This window comes from Ceratotherium simum, chromosome 1 (assembly GCF_057802395.1).
Source record: "Ceratotherium simum simum isolate JZ-2026a chromosome 1, ASM5780239v1, whole genome shotgun sequence".
In the NCBI taxonomy this organism is placed as follows: Eukaryota; Metazoa; Chordata; class Mammalia; order Perissodactyla; family Rhinocerotidae; genus Ceratotherium; species Ceratotherium simum.
In genome coordinates this window covers 107,800,514-107,816,828 of record NC_141900.1, presented here as the reverse complement: position 1 = coordinate 107,816,828, position 16,315 = coordinate 107,800,514, and the positions used below count along the sequence as shown (strand labels likewise).

The following is a 16,315-nucleotide window of genomic DNA, read 5'->3' as shown; positions in this document are numbered from 1 at the left end:
ACCCTACATGCCAGCTTTCCCTATCATGGGTTTGCCTTGATGCCTCTCTACACAGAATGCCTTTGGGTGAAATGATGGTGGGTTCTGGAGACGCACCTGCTTTGGGGTCTTGGCTCTGCAGCCCTGTATGACCAGAAGCGAAGTGCTTACTTGCTCCAAGTCTCAGTTTCCCCATCTGTCAAATGGGATGATAACAGCAGCATCTGCTCCAGAGTCTTCCTTAGGCTTCCATGTGATGACTTGTAGAGTGCTCAACATGGTGTCCGATATGCGATAAGCACTCCACAGGTGAAAGCTGTTATTCTTGCCTGTGGTTCTCCAGCTCCCCCATGGAAAGTTCTAGATTTGACTATTCCTGATGATCTTTAATCACATCATGGATAGTTTTAACTGACTGGGACCCCTGGCTCCTGCCCCATTCAAATAGCTCTGCCCTATGCCTTGTGAAAATAGGTGAGTGACAGCCTGTTTTATGCTTTTTCCAGACTTTTCTTAACATTATCAAGTCTTACAGAAGAGAAATTTAGTACTCAACAAACGTCAAATAAAAACTTTCAAAGAATAATCAAATGAGCATTACTTGAATAAAAGAAAGAGATGACACGCGAGATTTCAATGGTGTTTTGGTTGCTTGGTCTCTGGTTACCTGAACACTGACCAGAGACCCTGTTTCGTCAGTCCCGAACATCCTTCCACTGTGCGTCTGTGCGCATTTCTCCCAGAGCGGACAGCATTTGCTGATCATAGTGTCTCTTCTCTTGGTGACTAAAGGCCAGTGTCCCGAGCATCGGGATGATGGAGTAAGCCTGGAAACACAGTATAGTGAGACTGGACTGTTTCCAGGAAAACAGACACACCACCACCAACCCTAATCCTGCTGCTTTTTCTGAAAAGAATATAGCAGAAAAAGGCCTGTCATTTGGGTTCTGCATATCCAGGGTCAGCTCGTTCAATTAAAACATATTATTTATAAGATTTTTCTCTTCTGCCATCCATCTCTCATCTTTGCCTCATGTCCGGCGCATCTTCAAGTTGTTAAAGTGAGTTCTTCTCACAGTGACTCTGATTTTAGACCTGGAAAATATAATTTGGGTTAAAACTCGATGGGGAGTCGCTCACACGGCCGGGTTGCCGTGGTGATGTGTTGGGGAGGGAGATGTGTGGCCTGCGGCCGGCGGTATTTGCAAGAGCCTCGGGGTTGGGCTTTGTTTTAGCACCAGCTGGTGGGCCTCCTCTCCGCCCCCCGACCTGCTGCCTCCCTGAATCACTGCCCAGTCCTGAGATTACCACGGAGGAGGGTACTTCCTGGGCTCTCCGGCTGGGCACGTCCTTGCTGACAGAACCCTGATTTTGTTCAGCTCTAGAGCCAGGTGCCTCTGAGGACAGGTTGTGCCCCTCCTAGCCTCAGAGTGTAAATCTCTACTGGTCTAAGCTAAACATAATAATTTTATTTCCAGGCCAGTGACGGGGTTGGGCCAGGCCGTAGGACAGTTCTGGCCAATGAGAGTGGGAAGAAGTCTGCCGGGGGCATCTCCTTACAAATGGAAGGTGGCAGGTGAGGAGACCCCTCGTCTATGACTCTAGGTGTAGGAGTCTGAGGATCTGAAGCTTATAACCACAGACGACATCTCAAAACCATGGGAGAAGCCAAGAGCGCCGCAAAGAGGTGGACCCAGAGCTGGGAGGGCACTGAGTATGATTCACCAACCTGTGGATGTCCTGATCTGTGGAATTAAACTTCCCCCATGTTGCCGAACTGTGTTCCCCCAAAATTCATATGTCGAAGTCCCACCCCCTTCATACCTCAGAATGTAATCATATTTGGGGATAAGGTTTTTAAAGAGGTAATTAAATTAAAATGAGGTCTTTAGGGACCCTAACCCAAATGAGGATTAGGGTTATGATCAATAACCAATAAATTATAATCAATAACTCACAATCAAATATGACTAGGCTCCTTATAAGAAGAGGATGTTTAGCACAGACATATGCACACATGGAGGAAAGCCAGTGTGGAGACAGAGGGAGAAGACAGGCACGTACACACTGAGGACAGAGGCTTCAGAATGAAACCAGCCCTGCCGGCACCTTACTCTTGGACTTGCGGCCTCCAGAATTGTGAGAAAATAAATCTCTTGTTTCAGCCACCCCATCCGTGGTCCTTTGTCACGGCCGCCCTAGGAAACTCGTCCAGGCTTGGGAAGCAAGTGTCATCATCCCTAACTCGAAATGGCTTCAGCAATAAGGAGAAAGTGGGGAAAGCTCCATCAGAGAATTCAGGAAGTACGGCAGCCCATGGCGGTCTCAGCAGCGCCGCCACACACCCAGGTTCCTCCATCTTCCCGCCCGCTCTGCTTGTTGCTGTGAACCTGAGGCTGGCTCCTCGTGGTGCCAGGATGGCTGCCACGTTTCCAGCTGCGTCCTGCGGATGACACTGTGCTGAAGCGGGAGTGAAGTGTTGGCATGTCCTGCATGTCTCTGTTTTGTGAAAGGGAGGAAAGCCCTCTCCTCGTGTCTTGTCGGTCAGAACTACAACACGTGTCCTCCCCAAACCAGCGTGCATGGATTACTGTGGTCGGATTGAACTGGGAAGGAGCCAGTCTTCTGTCACATGTGGCTGCCTGTAACTAGATATGAGTGGTGCTTTATTAATACAGAAGAGGTGGTTGGGGTGCAACAGCAGGATCTGCCCCACCGGCGTGCCCAATCATCACCAATGCCGTTGATTGTCTCCCAAAGAGCCCTTGGATTCATCGTCCTCTCTGCATCCCCCCTTCCGTTACTGTGATCCAAGCCACAGTCATCTCTGGCCAGGACCTTTGCAGGAGCCTATCAGCTGGCTCGCCTACACCACTCTGGTCCCCTCTAGTGTCTTCTTGTAACTGTAGCCTAAATGACCTTTGAAAAGCACAGGTCTCACCTTACTCAAAATACTGCAGTCATTCTATGTGGTTTAGAATGCAGACACACTTCCTTACCTCTGCCTGCAAGGCTCTGCCTGGTCTGGCCCCAGCCCACCCCTGCAGCCCCATCACGTGCCACACTCCTCCCATGTGCTCCTCCTCAGGTGTATGACTATAGTTTTATTGTCCACTGTGATGTTGTAGCTTACACTAAAGCTGGTCCCTCTCCTGGGGACCCTGTTCCCTCTGCTTTTCACCTGGTAGATGCCTATTCATCTCCCAAGTCTTCCCCATCACTTTCTAGGGAAACCTCCCCTCCGTCCTGACAAAGTCCAGCCCACCTATATACAGCCCCCCTGTACTCAGAGGCCTAAACAGGAGCTGATTATTCAGGTCAGGAGTGGGCTAGCCGTCTGCTGCTCTCCCCTGTGCTCACTCGTGCAGCTGCAGGCGAGGGGTGGCTCCCCCAGCTGGAGAGTCTAGGCTGGCTACCTCACACATCTGGGGCCTGGGTGCTGGCTCTCACCTTGCCCCTATTTGTGACCTCTCATCATTCAGCAGTTCAGTCTGGGCTCTGTACATGGTGGCCAGAGGGTTCCAAGACAGCAAAGGTGAAAGCTACAAGGCCCCTTGAGGCCTGGCCCCTGGAATTTGCACAGCATCACTGCTTCCACATTGTACTGGTCAAAGCAGGCTGCACGTCAGCTCAGGCTTGAGATGGGGAAATGGGAGAATGGCGAAATACTGTGGTCATGGTTTCTAATCTCCCACCCCGACATGTAGGACCTCAGAGCAGGTGAAGTCTCTAATCCCTACCCCATCGTGTGGGATCTCAGAGCACCTGCAGTCTCTTATCCTCACCCCCTCATGTAGGATCTCAGAGCATGTGAAGTCTCCAATCTTCACCCCATCATGTAGGGTCTCAGAGGATGTGAAGTCTCTAATCCTCACCCCATCATGTAGGATCTCAGAGCACATGAAGTCTCTAATCCTCACCCCATCATGTGGGATCTCAGAGCACAAGAAGCTCTCGTTTCTTGAACTGACTAATACTCCCCCTTCATTTGCAAACTCCTGAGTGGCTGTGGCAAGCATGGTGGCTCTTCTTACTCTGCATTATATCTCCTGTACCTGGTACCCTGCCCAGAAGAGAGGGCTTAAATATTTGTTGAATGATGGAACAAACGAGAAACAGTTATGCCCCAGGTTAACTCGAAGAGGCAGCTTCTTGCAACTGAGGATCACTTGTGAGGCTAAATTCTCCATCTTTTAGACATTTGAAAAAACCTCACACGCACAGATAGACAATTGAGGAAATTATGGTACATCTACTTGATGGGATATTATGTAACAATTTTTATAATGGTCATGATTATGCAGTTAGTCTAGAAAATACTTATGATATAAAATTCAAAAGAAAAAATGAGAAAAAGAGTATGTGATTTTATAACAATGTCTTTCCATCGCTGAAGTAGACGTCCCTCTGTATCTGTGGGTTCCGTATCTGTGGATTCAACCAACCACGGATCCCAAGGCCTACGATGGTTGCATCTGTACTGAATGTGTACAGACCTTTTTTCTTGTCATTATTCCCCAAACAATACAGTATAACAACCATTTACATAGCATTTACATTGTGTTAGGTATTATGAGTAATCTAGAGATGATTTAAAGTATATGGGAAGATGTGTGTAGGTTATATGCAAATACTACGCAGTTTATATAAGAGACTTGAGCGTCTGTGGATTTTGGTACCCTCAGGAGTCCTGGAACCAATCCCCTGTGGATACCGAGGGAGGGCTGTATGCACCTTTCTCCAGCTCACCTCCTCCACGGTTGTGCGCCCCTCTCCCGGGACCGCTTCTCTCTGGTCCCAGCATGGCCACGTCCTGCTCATCTGCAGAGCTACGGCTTAAATGTCACTCCCCCGGGAGGCTCTCTGAGGCCGAAACCGTCGTACATTCCTGCAACTTTCCCTGCTCCAGCTCTGTAACACTCGGCTCTCTCAGCTTGTTCGTGTCGTTGTCCCAGCTGGACTGGAAACCTTGAGGGCACACTGTCTTACTCATTGCTGCCTCTCTGTCACCTGGCACAGTGTTGGCACAAGGTAAGGTGAGCATACGAGTTTTCTGTGGGTGACTGGATGGCCTAAAACCACACAAGTTTATTCCCTCACAGTTCTTGAGGCCAGAAGACTGAAATTAAGGTGTTGGCAGGGCCATGCTCCCTCTGAATCCTGCAGGGGAGGATCCTGCCTTTTCCAGCTTGTGGTGGTGGCTGGCGATCCTCGGCTTGTGGATGCATTGTTCTGATCTCTGCCTCTGCCGTCGTGTGGTGCTCTCCCTGTGTGTCTGCACGTGGTCTGCCCTCTGTGGGCGTCTGTCTCTGGGTCTCTCCTCTTCATATAAGGACACCAGTCATATTGGATTAGGGCCTCCATCTTAACTTGATCATCTGCAAAGACCCTATCTCCAGATAAGGTCACCTTCACAGGTATGGGGCTTAGGAGGTGGACATATCCTTCTTGGGGACATGATTCTGCCCATAACAATGAGGAAGGAAGTGAGGGAATAAGGAAAGCGGCTCCCTGATCTGGGGTCCATGATCTGAGGCCCTCTGAGGCTGATTCGCTTTCAAAGCCCAGGCTGCTTCCTGCGCCTGTGGGGCTGACACACGTCTCTGCTGGTGGCTCTAGGCAGCTTGTACATCACCGCCTCTGAGGAGGACCCCAGAAGGCTCTGTAGGGCTGGGCTCCAGGTCGTTCAGTTTCAGCGCGGTGCGGCTTGTCTTTGGGTCTCTCTGCTCATTTCTCATCCACCCACTCTTAGCCACTGTTCGACCGCCGACCGTGCTTTCGGATGTCTAGCGGCCAAACTTTTAAGAAAAACTCAGGCGTCAGCCACTTCCACGTGCGGGAGATTGAGTGTTTCTTGACGGAGTGGGGCATGTTACCCTCTCTGGACATTCCCCCACTGTGGGAATCAGGGCTTTGTCTTCCCCCAAAGGAGCCAGGGCCCCACTAAGCAGGGGACAGGTACTGGGTTGTGGGAAGAGTGTGGCCTTTGAGTGGCCATCCTGCGATCACAGGTGCAAATCGACTTCACTGCCTGTCAGGGCGCATGCAAAGCCTGGGCCTCACCCAGACCACTGACCAAGACCCTCCAAGGCTGGGACCCAGATCCATATCTCAGCATCTCCCCAGGTGAGTCTGCTGGTCACCTGCACTTGTGGCCCAAGGACCAACTATCGCTGGTGGCTCTTTGAGGCTCAGGTTTCCTTGCTCCTGCAGCTGGTCCATGTGAGACCCCCTACCCCTGCCTGGGGAGGTGTCCGCAGGGGCCTCTGCCCAGCCCTGGTTCCTGTTCATGTCCATGAGCTCACTGACCCCCATCAGACGCCAGCTCCTTTGAGGGCCTGGGCTGTGACTTAGGCCTCCCTGACTTTCTTGAGCCTAGCTCCTACCCTTAAAGACAGCAGGTGCCCCAACACTGGTTGGTGCATTAGCCTCTAAGGCATGTGCAGAGCAGGGGGGCCCTGATTTGCAGTGTTTGCCTACTCCCCTTGTGCAAATACTTGCACTACGGCCAGTTTCAGGCCACCTGTGTCATGTCACTACCTGCAGGGCTGGGAAGAGATGCACACACCTGCCCTTTCCAGCTCCTAGATGGCTCTAGCACCCGAGCCCCCCAGGGACTATCCGAACCTGACATCCCCTGCCTTCTCCTCCCCATTTCTAAATCTCACTCAGAGAGAGAGAGAGAGAGACAGAGAGAGAGAGACAGAGAGAGAGAGACAGAGACAGGAGAAGGGAGGAGGCAGACAGACAGAAGGGTTGGCGGGCCCAGCTGGGAGGAGGGCTCGCCCTCTGGCAGGCAATGTGACCCGCCAACCCCCCCATGAGGCTCCACTCCTGCCGCCTGCTCTAATAAACTCGAAACTCCAGTGACTCAAGTGAAGATTTCAGATTAACATTTAAATTAACGCCGGACTAGAAATCTAGAGGCCCAGGTCGCTGATGTGGCTCTGTTAACTTGTTCTGTGACCTGGGGCGGAAATTTAAAATGATCTTTTCTCATCGAGCCGCCCCTCCCCTCCGTGGGGAGGTCAGGGACGGCAGACCTGGGGGACCTCACCCCCTCTTGGCCTGTCCTGGAAGCCCGGCACCTTCCATGTGGGTGGGGCTCACCTGTGACCCTGAGACACGCTCCTTGACCAATGAGAGTGGACCCTCCCCGGCCCTGGGGGCTGCGACTCCAGGCCGCTGCTGCCAGAGAAGAGAAAGGCGGGAGCATCTGGTGGAAGCTCCTCCTCCGGCTGACTGGACCACCAAGAGTACTTGTGGATGAAGGATGGTACCGCCATCAGCTCAGTCTCTCCAGGGGGACCCTCTTCAGGGAGCCCTCCTTTACACCAAGCCTGTCTTGGTGCTTCTGAAACACAGGGTCTGAGCTGAAGGGAACAGGGTATTAACGTGTGACCGGATAGCCCTGGGGCCGGGCATACCCAATGCCTGCTACATCCAACCTTGCAGGCTCCAGAGAGCCAAGAACACTCCAGACCCAGCTGGAGCCTGAAACATGGGGTCTGCAGAGGCAGAGCAGACAGACTCGGGCATCTGCGTTCCCAGGCAGGCCGCCAGGTCGAGTCGGGTCTTCTAAGAATCTGAACTCTTCCAGAGGGGCCAGAGAGGGCCAGCCCTGAGTAAGGAGCTGTGTGTGCCTGCTGGTACGTGCTTTATAGACTTAATCCTCACCCTACGATGAGGCTGAATGAAGCAATGCACAGTGAGCAGGATCTGAAGCCACGTACGGGTAACAGCAGGGCCACATCCTTTTCCCTGTCTGCACTGCCGTCCGCGAGTGTGGCGTGTATCCAGCTCACAGCTGTACCAGGAAGGGCTGGAGGCACCGCCAGAGCACAGAGCCACCAGGGCCCTGGTGGTGGCCCTGCTGGACCCGACCCTGATCTCAGGGACCCTTCACGCCAGCCTGCTGCTTCCCTCTGAGGTACACTGCTCCTCCTCAGCAGTGGCCTCCTTCACACTGACTGTTTCCTTCTCCGCTTCCAAGAGACGAGTTCCCACTGTCTTCCCTCTCACAGGAGCAAGGAGTAAAGGACATCAAGAACCTCTAGAAAATCGCACCCCTTCCTCCCACTCCTGTCTGGCCCCAACACCCTCTTGTGCTCTTGCCTGTCTGCAAGGATCCTGAATGGCTCTCAGCGTGCAGTGGTCACCCTCGCTTTCTTCCCAAGAGGCCTCCTCGCCAAGCCTGCTGGCCGTGTGTCGCCTGTGAGGCCCGGGAGGTGTGCCCCTGGGCGAGTGCCCTCCCAGTGAGCCTCCGGCATCCATCACGGGCTTCCCGCAGCTGATCAGGGTCCCCACTGAGAGAGCTGATATGGGATAGTCTTTCCAGATTCCTGCCTTAGGGAACAAGGTTACATTCGTCTGGGAGTGTAGTAGACTCAAAATAGTGGCTGAGTAGTCTCCTGGAGGACCGAGAACTACTGGCCAGGCTGGCAGGAATCTGCCCCACAGTCCCCAGCGACCCAGGCCCCTGCAGTTCTTTGCCTGCCGTCTCTCGGTGTGCCCTGGTCCTGATGGCCGAACTCCGTCCAGGCTCCGATAGTGGGATGGGTCGGGCAACACTGGGGCCAAGGACCAGCGCTGGCTCTCTCTTCAGGGAGGTCCCGGAGCTCGTGGTTCTAGAGCCAAGTTACGTGGGCACACCGAGCTGTAAAGAGCTGGAAAGGAAGTGTGTGTTCTCCAGAGTGTGGCTACAAGTCCCTTTACTGGGGAGGCAGCTGTGCGGCCTCGGCACACGGTAGAGAGTGCTGAGTGGGTGGCCCGGGCAGTCTTTGATGCCCGGCAATGGGCCGACAAAACTTCCACCTCCTGCTGGCAGTGGCCTTGGAGAGACTGGCCGTTCTAGGGGGCCTGGGGACCCAGAAGGACTGGGTGACACTCACTGGACTTATCATTCCCTAACAGGTGATTGTAACCATCAGCGACTGCTCTTGTTGAGTGAGAGTTGCCTGGCCAGTAAGGGACAGAGGCGGGACGGCAGACGGGCTTATCCACTCCAGGGGCTGAGCTCCCAATCCGGGTGCTGACATGACGGCTGACCTCTGGGACAACTTGGGGACGGGCACTGGGTGACTCGAGGAGTGAAACCTGGGAGTCGCTTCCTCTCTGACCATGGCCATGCTGTGGGGACGGTATGAGGTGGCTCTCCCTGGCTGTGAGGAGTGTAGAATGGTGCGTGCCTGGAGGGCAGCCAGCTGTCTACAGCGTTGGCTGTCATCATCATGATCGCGGGCGGCCTCTGTCGTCAGTCTAGGGGGGCCAGCAGCTGTCGTGTTCTGACGTATAATCTCTGAAAACACCGTGGGGTTGGCAGTGCCAGAATTCAGGTTCTGGGCGTTTAGGGGTTCTGCTTTATGTTCTAACAGACTCTGAGATACAGAGCTCGAGTGAGACAGAACGTGCTTATGCCTCATTCAAGACCGAGCGCGTGGTCCCGACTGGGGGCGAAGCTTTGCTTCACAGGGTCATTCAGGAAACTGGGTTCCTCCAACGTCCCTCATTCAGTCGGGGCAAAGACAGAAGTCCAAAATCAGTTTCCTGTTGAGCAAACAGGGTGTCACTTCATTTACTTTTTGTTGGTGAGAATTCTCCAGCTGGGTGGCCCGTGCCCGGGAAGAAGGGGCTAAATCGTCTGTATCACCCTTAAGAGCTAAGTTTCAGAGGCTGCCTGAGATTTTAAATCCTGCAAAAACATATCTTTGGGAGCAGGCCCAGGGTGGACAGACCTTCTCCACATGCAGAGGCTCCTGGTGTGTAATTACTGTGGCCCAGCGGGTGTCAGGGTCTCTGACAGACTCCAGCAAGGGGCTCTTTATTCTTTAAAAAAGCATATTTCGAATGAAAAAGTAAAATACGTAGTTTAAAAAAACACAGAGTACAAAAGGATATACAAAAAAACTAGTCTCAGTCTGGCTATCTTTGAAAATTTGCACATTTCTGCAATTTTTCTGGCTAAGGAAGGACAAAAGCCTTCGCCGGTCCTGGGGACGATGGACTTGCTGACATGCGCCCAGAGCACAGCTCGGAGTGAGCCTGGCTCCTGCTGCTGGAGTAACAGATGCTTTGTGCCTTGTTCAGCATGCAGGGCCCTGATGGACGAGGTGGAGTACGACATCACCAAGGCTCGGCAGAAGAAGACCAAGGTGGGCTCCTTCCGAGTCAATCCTGACGGGACGCAGGAGAGGAGAAAGGTAGCGGAAAAGAAATTATGTGCCAGTGTATAATTGCGGATATGGGCAATTACCAACCATTTATCCAAACAGCAGTTGGTCTTAATCTTCTAACCTTTCTCTTGTTCAGGGTATCAGCTCTAAATTGCTTCTGAGTCCTGGGGGACCCAAAGTAATCTTTAAGCTTGAAATTGAAGTGTCTCTCCCAGCACCTAAATTTTGTGTCTTGTGAAGTCAGAAGACATTTCAGCACTATGGTTCATCAGGATAAAAATATCGCTTCCATGGTTCTTGGGCAAGGCCAGCAGGGGGCCCAGAGCGGCTCTGGGGGCTGCCTGGAGACACGCAAAGGCTGAGCACCCTCCCCAGGCTGCCCACTCCAGGATCTGCAGAGATTTCTGGCAGGGGTGAGGATGCGAGCCCCCCCCCCCCCGCCCCCGCTCAGGGGCAGACTCAGGCACTGTCTGAGGGGAGAGAAGGATGTTCTTCCTCCACAGAGACGATCCGGAGAGGGGCTGCCCCTGAGCATCTGATGGGGGGCTGGGAGAGTGGGGTCTGAGAAGCCAGGAGGGACAAGTGGTGCCCCCACGAATGTAGGCTCCTGTCTCCTCCCCACCCAGCACCCAGGCGGTGAGTGCTCAGAGCACATACGCCAATTCCAGCGGCGTCCTAAGTGAACTGTGATTGGAAAAGTTGTTCCACGGTATCTTCCAACTCTCTCAGAGCTAAACAGAAACTGGTGTGGGGTTTCTTGCTGTCTTATTCTCTCCCAGCGCACTGCACCCTATTTCAGAGCACATGATCGAAGGGGCTGTCTGTACTTTCTCTACCTCTTTCTGGAATGGTGTGCCCATCCGGAGAGGATGGGAGTACATGCGGGTAGAACAGCACCCCTGTACGGGGGCCTAAGCGTGATGTGTTAATTTGCCTGAGTCAAGGGGCCCCCTGCGGGAGGGCGGCCGCGTCTCCCACAGAGTGGGGTGGGGAGCTCGGGGTCTTTCTTGGGCTCAGTGCCTCCCGCAGTTACACAAGGACCGACTGTTAGTGGCTCCATCCAGGTAGTTTCCCCAGAGGGGCCGTGGTGACTGCTGCCAGCCGGGCGCGTCCACGGGTGGCTCCACTGCAGCCCTCGTTTCTTGTGTCTGCAGGTCCTGAGGCCCCATGTGGTCGCAGCGAACTGCAGGGATGGGGCAGCCCTGGTCCCTGGCACCAGCCACAGTGATTCCACCGGTCAGGCAGGGCCAGGGAAGATGTGTGTGTGGACCAAAACAGCGTCAGAAATAAACGGAGTGCTAAGGTTACCGTAGGTTAAAGTGTGGGCTATCTGACCCACTGCTAGCATCCCTGGACCAGGAGAAAGGAAATCCTTCTCTAAGGGGTGAAAGAGCAAAACAGAGGGACTCAGGGGACACTGGAGAGCCGAGGAGGGGGAGGGCAGGGACTGGGCCGGGGGTCACTGTGGGGGACCTGGGGAAGCTGGCGGTTCTTCACTGAGAACCTGCTAGATGACAGCCTTGAAATGATTTCAGATCCTGACAGCGACTGGCAAATAAACAGGATCCCTGTTTTCCCAATGAGAACATGCAGAGCTGGTTAAGTGGCTCCTGGGTCCCGAGGTGGATGGAGGGACATGTGGGGGCCCGATGGTGGAAACCCAGGCCCTCCACCCTCCTCGCTCTCAGACTTGGTGATCTTTCCTGGGGTCCATGCTTAGGGGCTCTGAGCCCTCCTGATGTGGCCTCACGTTTACCTGGAAAAAATAGGCTGCTCTCCTCTCCCTCCTATTGTCTTCCAGCATATTCTACTTTGAAACAAGCAAGTCAAAATAACTTTTTCAGTGTTGCCACAAACACTGGCTCTGCAGAGCGATTGGAAAGCCGTCATTCTGCTGAATTCATCAGTTTGACCAGGGTGACCTCAGTCACCATTGCCATGAGCAGGTGCCGTCCTGGGTCATCTTTCCACTCGGAGCCGCTGCCTGGCCCATCCTGGCCGGGAGAGCCTCGTGGCCCTGGAGCAGGACACTCCTGCAGACATGGGGGTGGGTCCGTGGTGCCAGCTGAAGGCTGGTCTTTAAAGCCACCATGTTTCGGATGGTGTGGCTTTGGAGTCGGGGGTGGAGGTCAGTTTCCCTGCCTCTGGCCAACTCACGGCAGAGTGATCCCAACGGCTCCCACGCTTTAAAGAACCTGGCGATCTTCCCCAGGAAACTACTGGAATGTCTTGCGTTCTCCTGCTCAGAGCACTCTCCCTGCTGTGAGTCAAAACCCTGTGGCGTTATTTTCCTTGGACAGCAGGCCACTTGGCCTGACTTGAAATGCAGGGCGGCCTCGAGGCAGGGAGTCAGGGCCTTGGCCTGCCCGCCCTGGACTGGGGCCAGACGGTCCTGCGGCCGCCTTGGTCTGGAGGCAGTTCTCTGTCCTTCTGCTGTGAGCTCGCAGGGTGTGTGCTCTCAGCTTGGTATTCGAGAAGAACAAAACAAGTGCCTAGCAGCCCACAGGCCGATGATGGGAGGGGAGGTTTGGGCCGTTGGCCCGGCCCGGAGAGGCCTCAGATGCCAGGGGCGTTTCCTGGGTCCCAGGGACACGGCTGGCCAGAGGGGCGACACCACACGTCTTCCTGGCCTTTTCTGCTTTTCTTGTCCTTTTCCATTCTGTTTCTCCAAGGTTGGAAGGAGACGCCAGACTGCACCTGTGTCCTCAACGCTGAGGGGGAGAACATTGCGGGGTCCCTGGGGAGCCAGCCCTTCTTCAGAGGGAGGGTGGGAGCACCCTCAGAGTCCTCATTCTGAGTGGGCAGGGGTGACGTGACGTGAGGCGGCCTTTCAGTGCAGCCTGGACGGTAAACGCACAGGTGGCCAGTGTCTGTGCAGGGCTCTTCCCGGCGTGGCTGGCCCCGGCTGGGGCCGGCCTGGAGGGTGGCATGGACGGGAGGGAGGGGTGGACTGGCTGCTCTGGGAGAGGTCTCACTCTGCGAGAAGATTCCAGGGGCTACTGTGGCGTATTCTGTCCCCAGAGGACGGCCAGGGAGCAAGTGCCCTGTGTAGTGGCTGCAGACCGCAGACGGCCCCCGCGCCCTCTGTCCCCTGTGGACGTGGGCTCAGGGCAGTCAGGGCAGGAGCCTAAGGGAGCCTGCGGGTCCTCCACACGGCATGTGGGTTCTGCTGTCGCCATGGGCGAAGCGGCCCTAAGGGCCTGTGGCGCCCTGCACATGTGGCTCCAGCCCGTCCCGCGAGCTCCCCATGGCCCTCCTGCTCCTCCTCGAGCTTCTCTCCTTCTGGCACTTTCTCTGCTCTCCATCCTCTGCCACGAGCAGCACTAGGCCCTGGAGAGCAGTCCACTAGCCCCGTTCCCTGCAATGACTCTTCCCACGAGCATCCTGGCAGTCCAGAAGCCTGGGTGAGCCCCCCCGGGCGCTGCGAGACCCCGAGAAGTGCCATCATCTGTGGCAATCAGGCCTCGTGGTTAGGGTACGGCCTGCGGGCCCCTCCCCACCGCGGGCCCCACGTTGCTTTGGCTTGGCCGCACCGTCTCGTTCTCTGTCTGCTCTGAGCTGGCGCTGCTTTGAGCCCTTGTTCTGGCCTTTCCTCCCTCGGCTCCACACACCCACCAACAAGGGCGGCCTGCCCTGGGCCGCTCACTGGAGCCACAGACTCCCGGGCGTGGCTCCCCGCGTGGCCACCTGCGGGATGCTGGGAGGTGGGCATGTCAGGAGAGCTGGCCCTTGGAGGACAGGGCGGGACTCGGGTGGGGAGCGGGGCCAGGGTCGGGGTGGGGTCGGGGTCAGGATTGGGGCCAGAGTCAGGGTGGGTTGGGGTCAGGATTGGGGCCAGGGTCAGGATGGGGTCAGTGTCAGGATTGGGGCCAGAGTCAGGGTGGGGTTGGGGTCAGGATTGGGGTCAGGGTCAGGGTGGGGTCGGGGTCAGGATTGGGGTCAGGGTCGGGGTGGGATCGAGGTCAGGATTGGGGTCAGAGTCGGGTGGGGTCGGGGTCCAGATTGGGGCCAGAGTCGGGGTGGGGTCGGGGTCAGGATTGGGGCCAGAGTCAGGATGGGGTTGGGGTCCGGATTGGGGTCAGGGTCGGGGTGGGGTCAGGGTCGGGGTGGGGTCGGGGTCAGGATTGGGGCCAGGGTCGGGGTGGGGAGCTGTAGATGCAGCCGCTCTGTTCCCCCTGGCTCTCCGCTGAGAGCTCTCTCCAGCAAAGCAGGAAGGGCATGCACTTGGGGGCAGCCCCAGGGGAAGGTCTGTAGGATCCTCAGGGGTAGCACCTCTGGGGTGTCTCTGCACGGCTCTGGAATGTCCCTGTGGAATTAGGCTCCAGCAGCCCCTGGAGATCAGACCTCTATCTGCTGCCCTCCCCTCCTGTGTTCGGGGAACCTCCCAGATGAAAACTCCACCCAAGGCAGTCGCTGAAAGGCCCCCTTCTGCGAACTGCCCCCTGGGGTTGGATGTGTTTCCGAGCACCCCTCCTTTGAGCTGCGCTTGTCGAGGTGAGTGTGAAACTGTGGATATTCGCTGGGAGGCCTGGGAGCCACTGGCAGCTCTCCACCCCGGCCTGGGGGGCAGCGAGACCCTTGGGGAGAGGCCCCCGTTTTCTCAGAGTCGTGACCGAGCAAGGCCTGCGGACAGTTGCCCCACAGACTCAGTGGACTGCGGGGGCTTCGGGCCTCAAAGTCAGGCTGGGGTCCCCCCCGGCTGGGGCTGTCCTGCTGAGCGGGCGAGAAGGGAGGGTCGTGTGGTGCTGGGCGTTATGAGAAAATGAGTCTCGTTTGCTTCATTGACTCCATCTTCGAGGTGGCCTGGAGGTCTCCAATGTCATCCCTCTTGGGGCCAGCCCACAGAAACAGAGGCGGGCAGTCGTGGCGGTTCAGAGACGCACGACTACGTAGAGTGCAGTTCCCAGAGGCTCGCGTGGCTTTGTTGGAAATATTCTCCTTCGCCAAGGTTTCAGTGCCATTCTCCTTTCTCTCAAAGAAGAAATTACGTCCACACGCAGCGACGTTCCGCTTGATGTTGTAGTGAGGTGCACACTTGTCCTCCTCTGGCGGGTTTCTCTCTGCAGAGAACGGGAACACAGAGGATCTGCCCAGACGGGCACTCGGGTCGGGGGTTTCAGAGAGCTGGTGCCGGCACCCGGGTGGCTGGTGACAGGTGAGGGCCACTCCCGCTGCTGCATTCAAGGGGGGTGTGCCTGCTTGACGTTCCCCCTGAGATGCTACAAAGCCACGTCTGTTCAGCAAAACGCAGCCAGCATTTCAGCACCAAGGTGACTTTTCCTTTGTTTTTAACAAGTTGGATTAATGGCAGTTTTAGTAAAACACAGTTACAGCACAGCTCAACAAAAGCTGGAGGCAAGTATTTTATGTTTGCTTCTCAGGCAAGTGTTTATCCTCCTCGCCTGAAAATTACAAAAGCCCGACCTCCGGGAATGAGGGTATAAGCGAGTTTCTGTCCTGATGGAGACCAGAGGCTGGAAGCAGGGGCTGGGGGCTCAACGTCCACCTTCACTCGTCGAAACTCTGGATGCAGATCACCAGCTCTCTTTGCTTGTCACCAAGTGGGGACCCCGGACGTGTTTGTCAACTGGCTGAGCAGAAAATGATGATGACAGCATGGAGGATACCTTTGCCTCAACTAAGTGTGAGAATATGCCAAGTTCTCTATAAAATTTGGAAAGTTCAAATAGAGAAAGTATCATCAAACAATAGTGATGATGAGACCAATATCTGTTTAGACTAGAATCTAATGTCTTTTCTGTTAAATTCTTTTAACAACTCTGGGAGGTAAAGAAGGCCACTTTAATGAGCTTCATTTTAGAAATACAGCAGATGAGGTTCAGACAGTTTTAGTGACTCACTTAATTTTGACAAATTGGCATTAATTTAATCTGCTAAGTCAATTTAGACACATTCCACATCATTTGCTATTGATGGAGCTACACCATTCTGTTGCATACTGCATAACATCAGGTTACTGTGGCATCCTGGAGTTGTGCAGTGCACAACCTGCACAGCTGTACATGGGGCCCTATTTGCTAACAAGATAAGAGGAGTGGGCTATTGCAACAGGCCAGCTAGGAGGCAGAGGGGAATTCAGGTCATGAGTAATTTTCAAACTGGAGGCTTCCACCCACTAGTGGGCCATAAAATCAGTGTAGTGG

At 54.9% G+C, this 16,315-nt stretch overlaps 1 protein-coding gene across 1 annotated transcript in view; it reads left to right on the top strand.

Annotated features, from left to right (window-relative positions):
• Positions 1-16,315, top strand: part of CNPY1 (canopy FGF signaling regulator 1) — a 68,344-nt gene that overhangs the window by 11,847 nt on the left and 40,182 nt on the right. Inside the window, exon 2 of the mRNA XM_004430767.3 lies at positions 10,066-10,178. Within this exon, the coding sequence (XP_004430824.2) occupies positions 10,066-10,178 (113 nt within the window). The remainder of the gene's footprint in view (positions 1-10,065; positions 10,179-16,315) is intronic.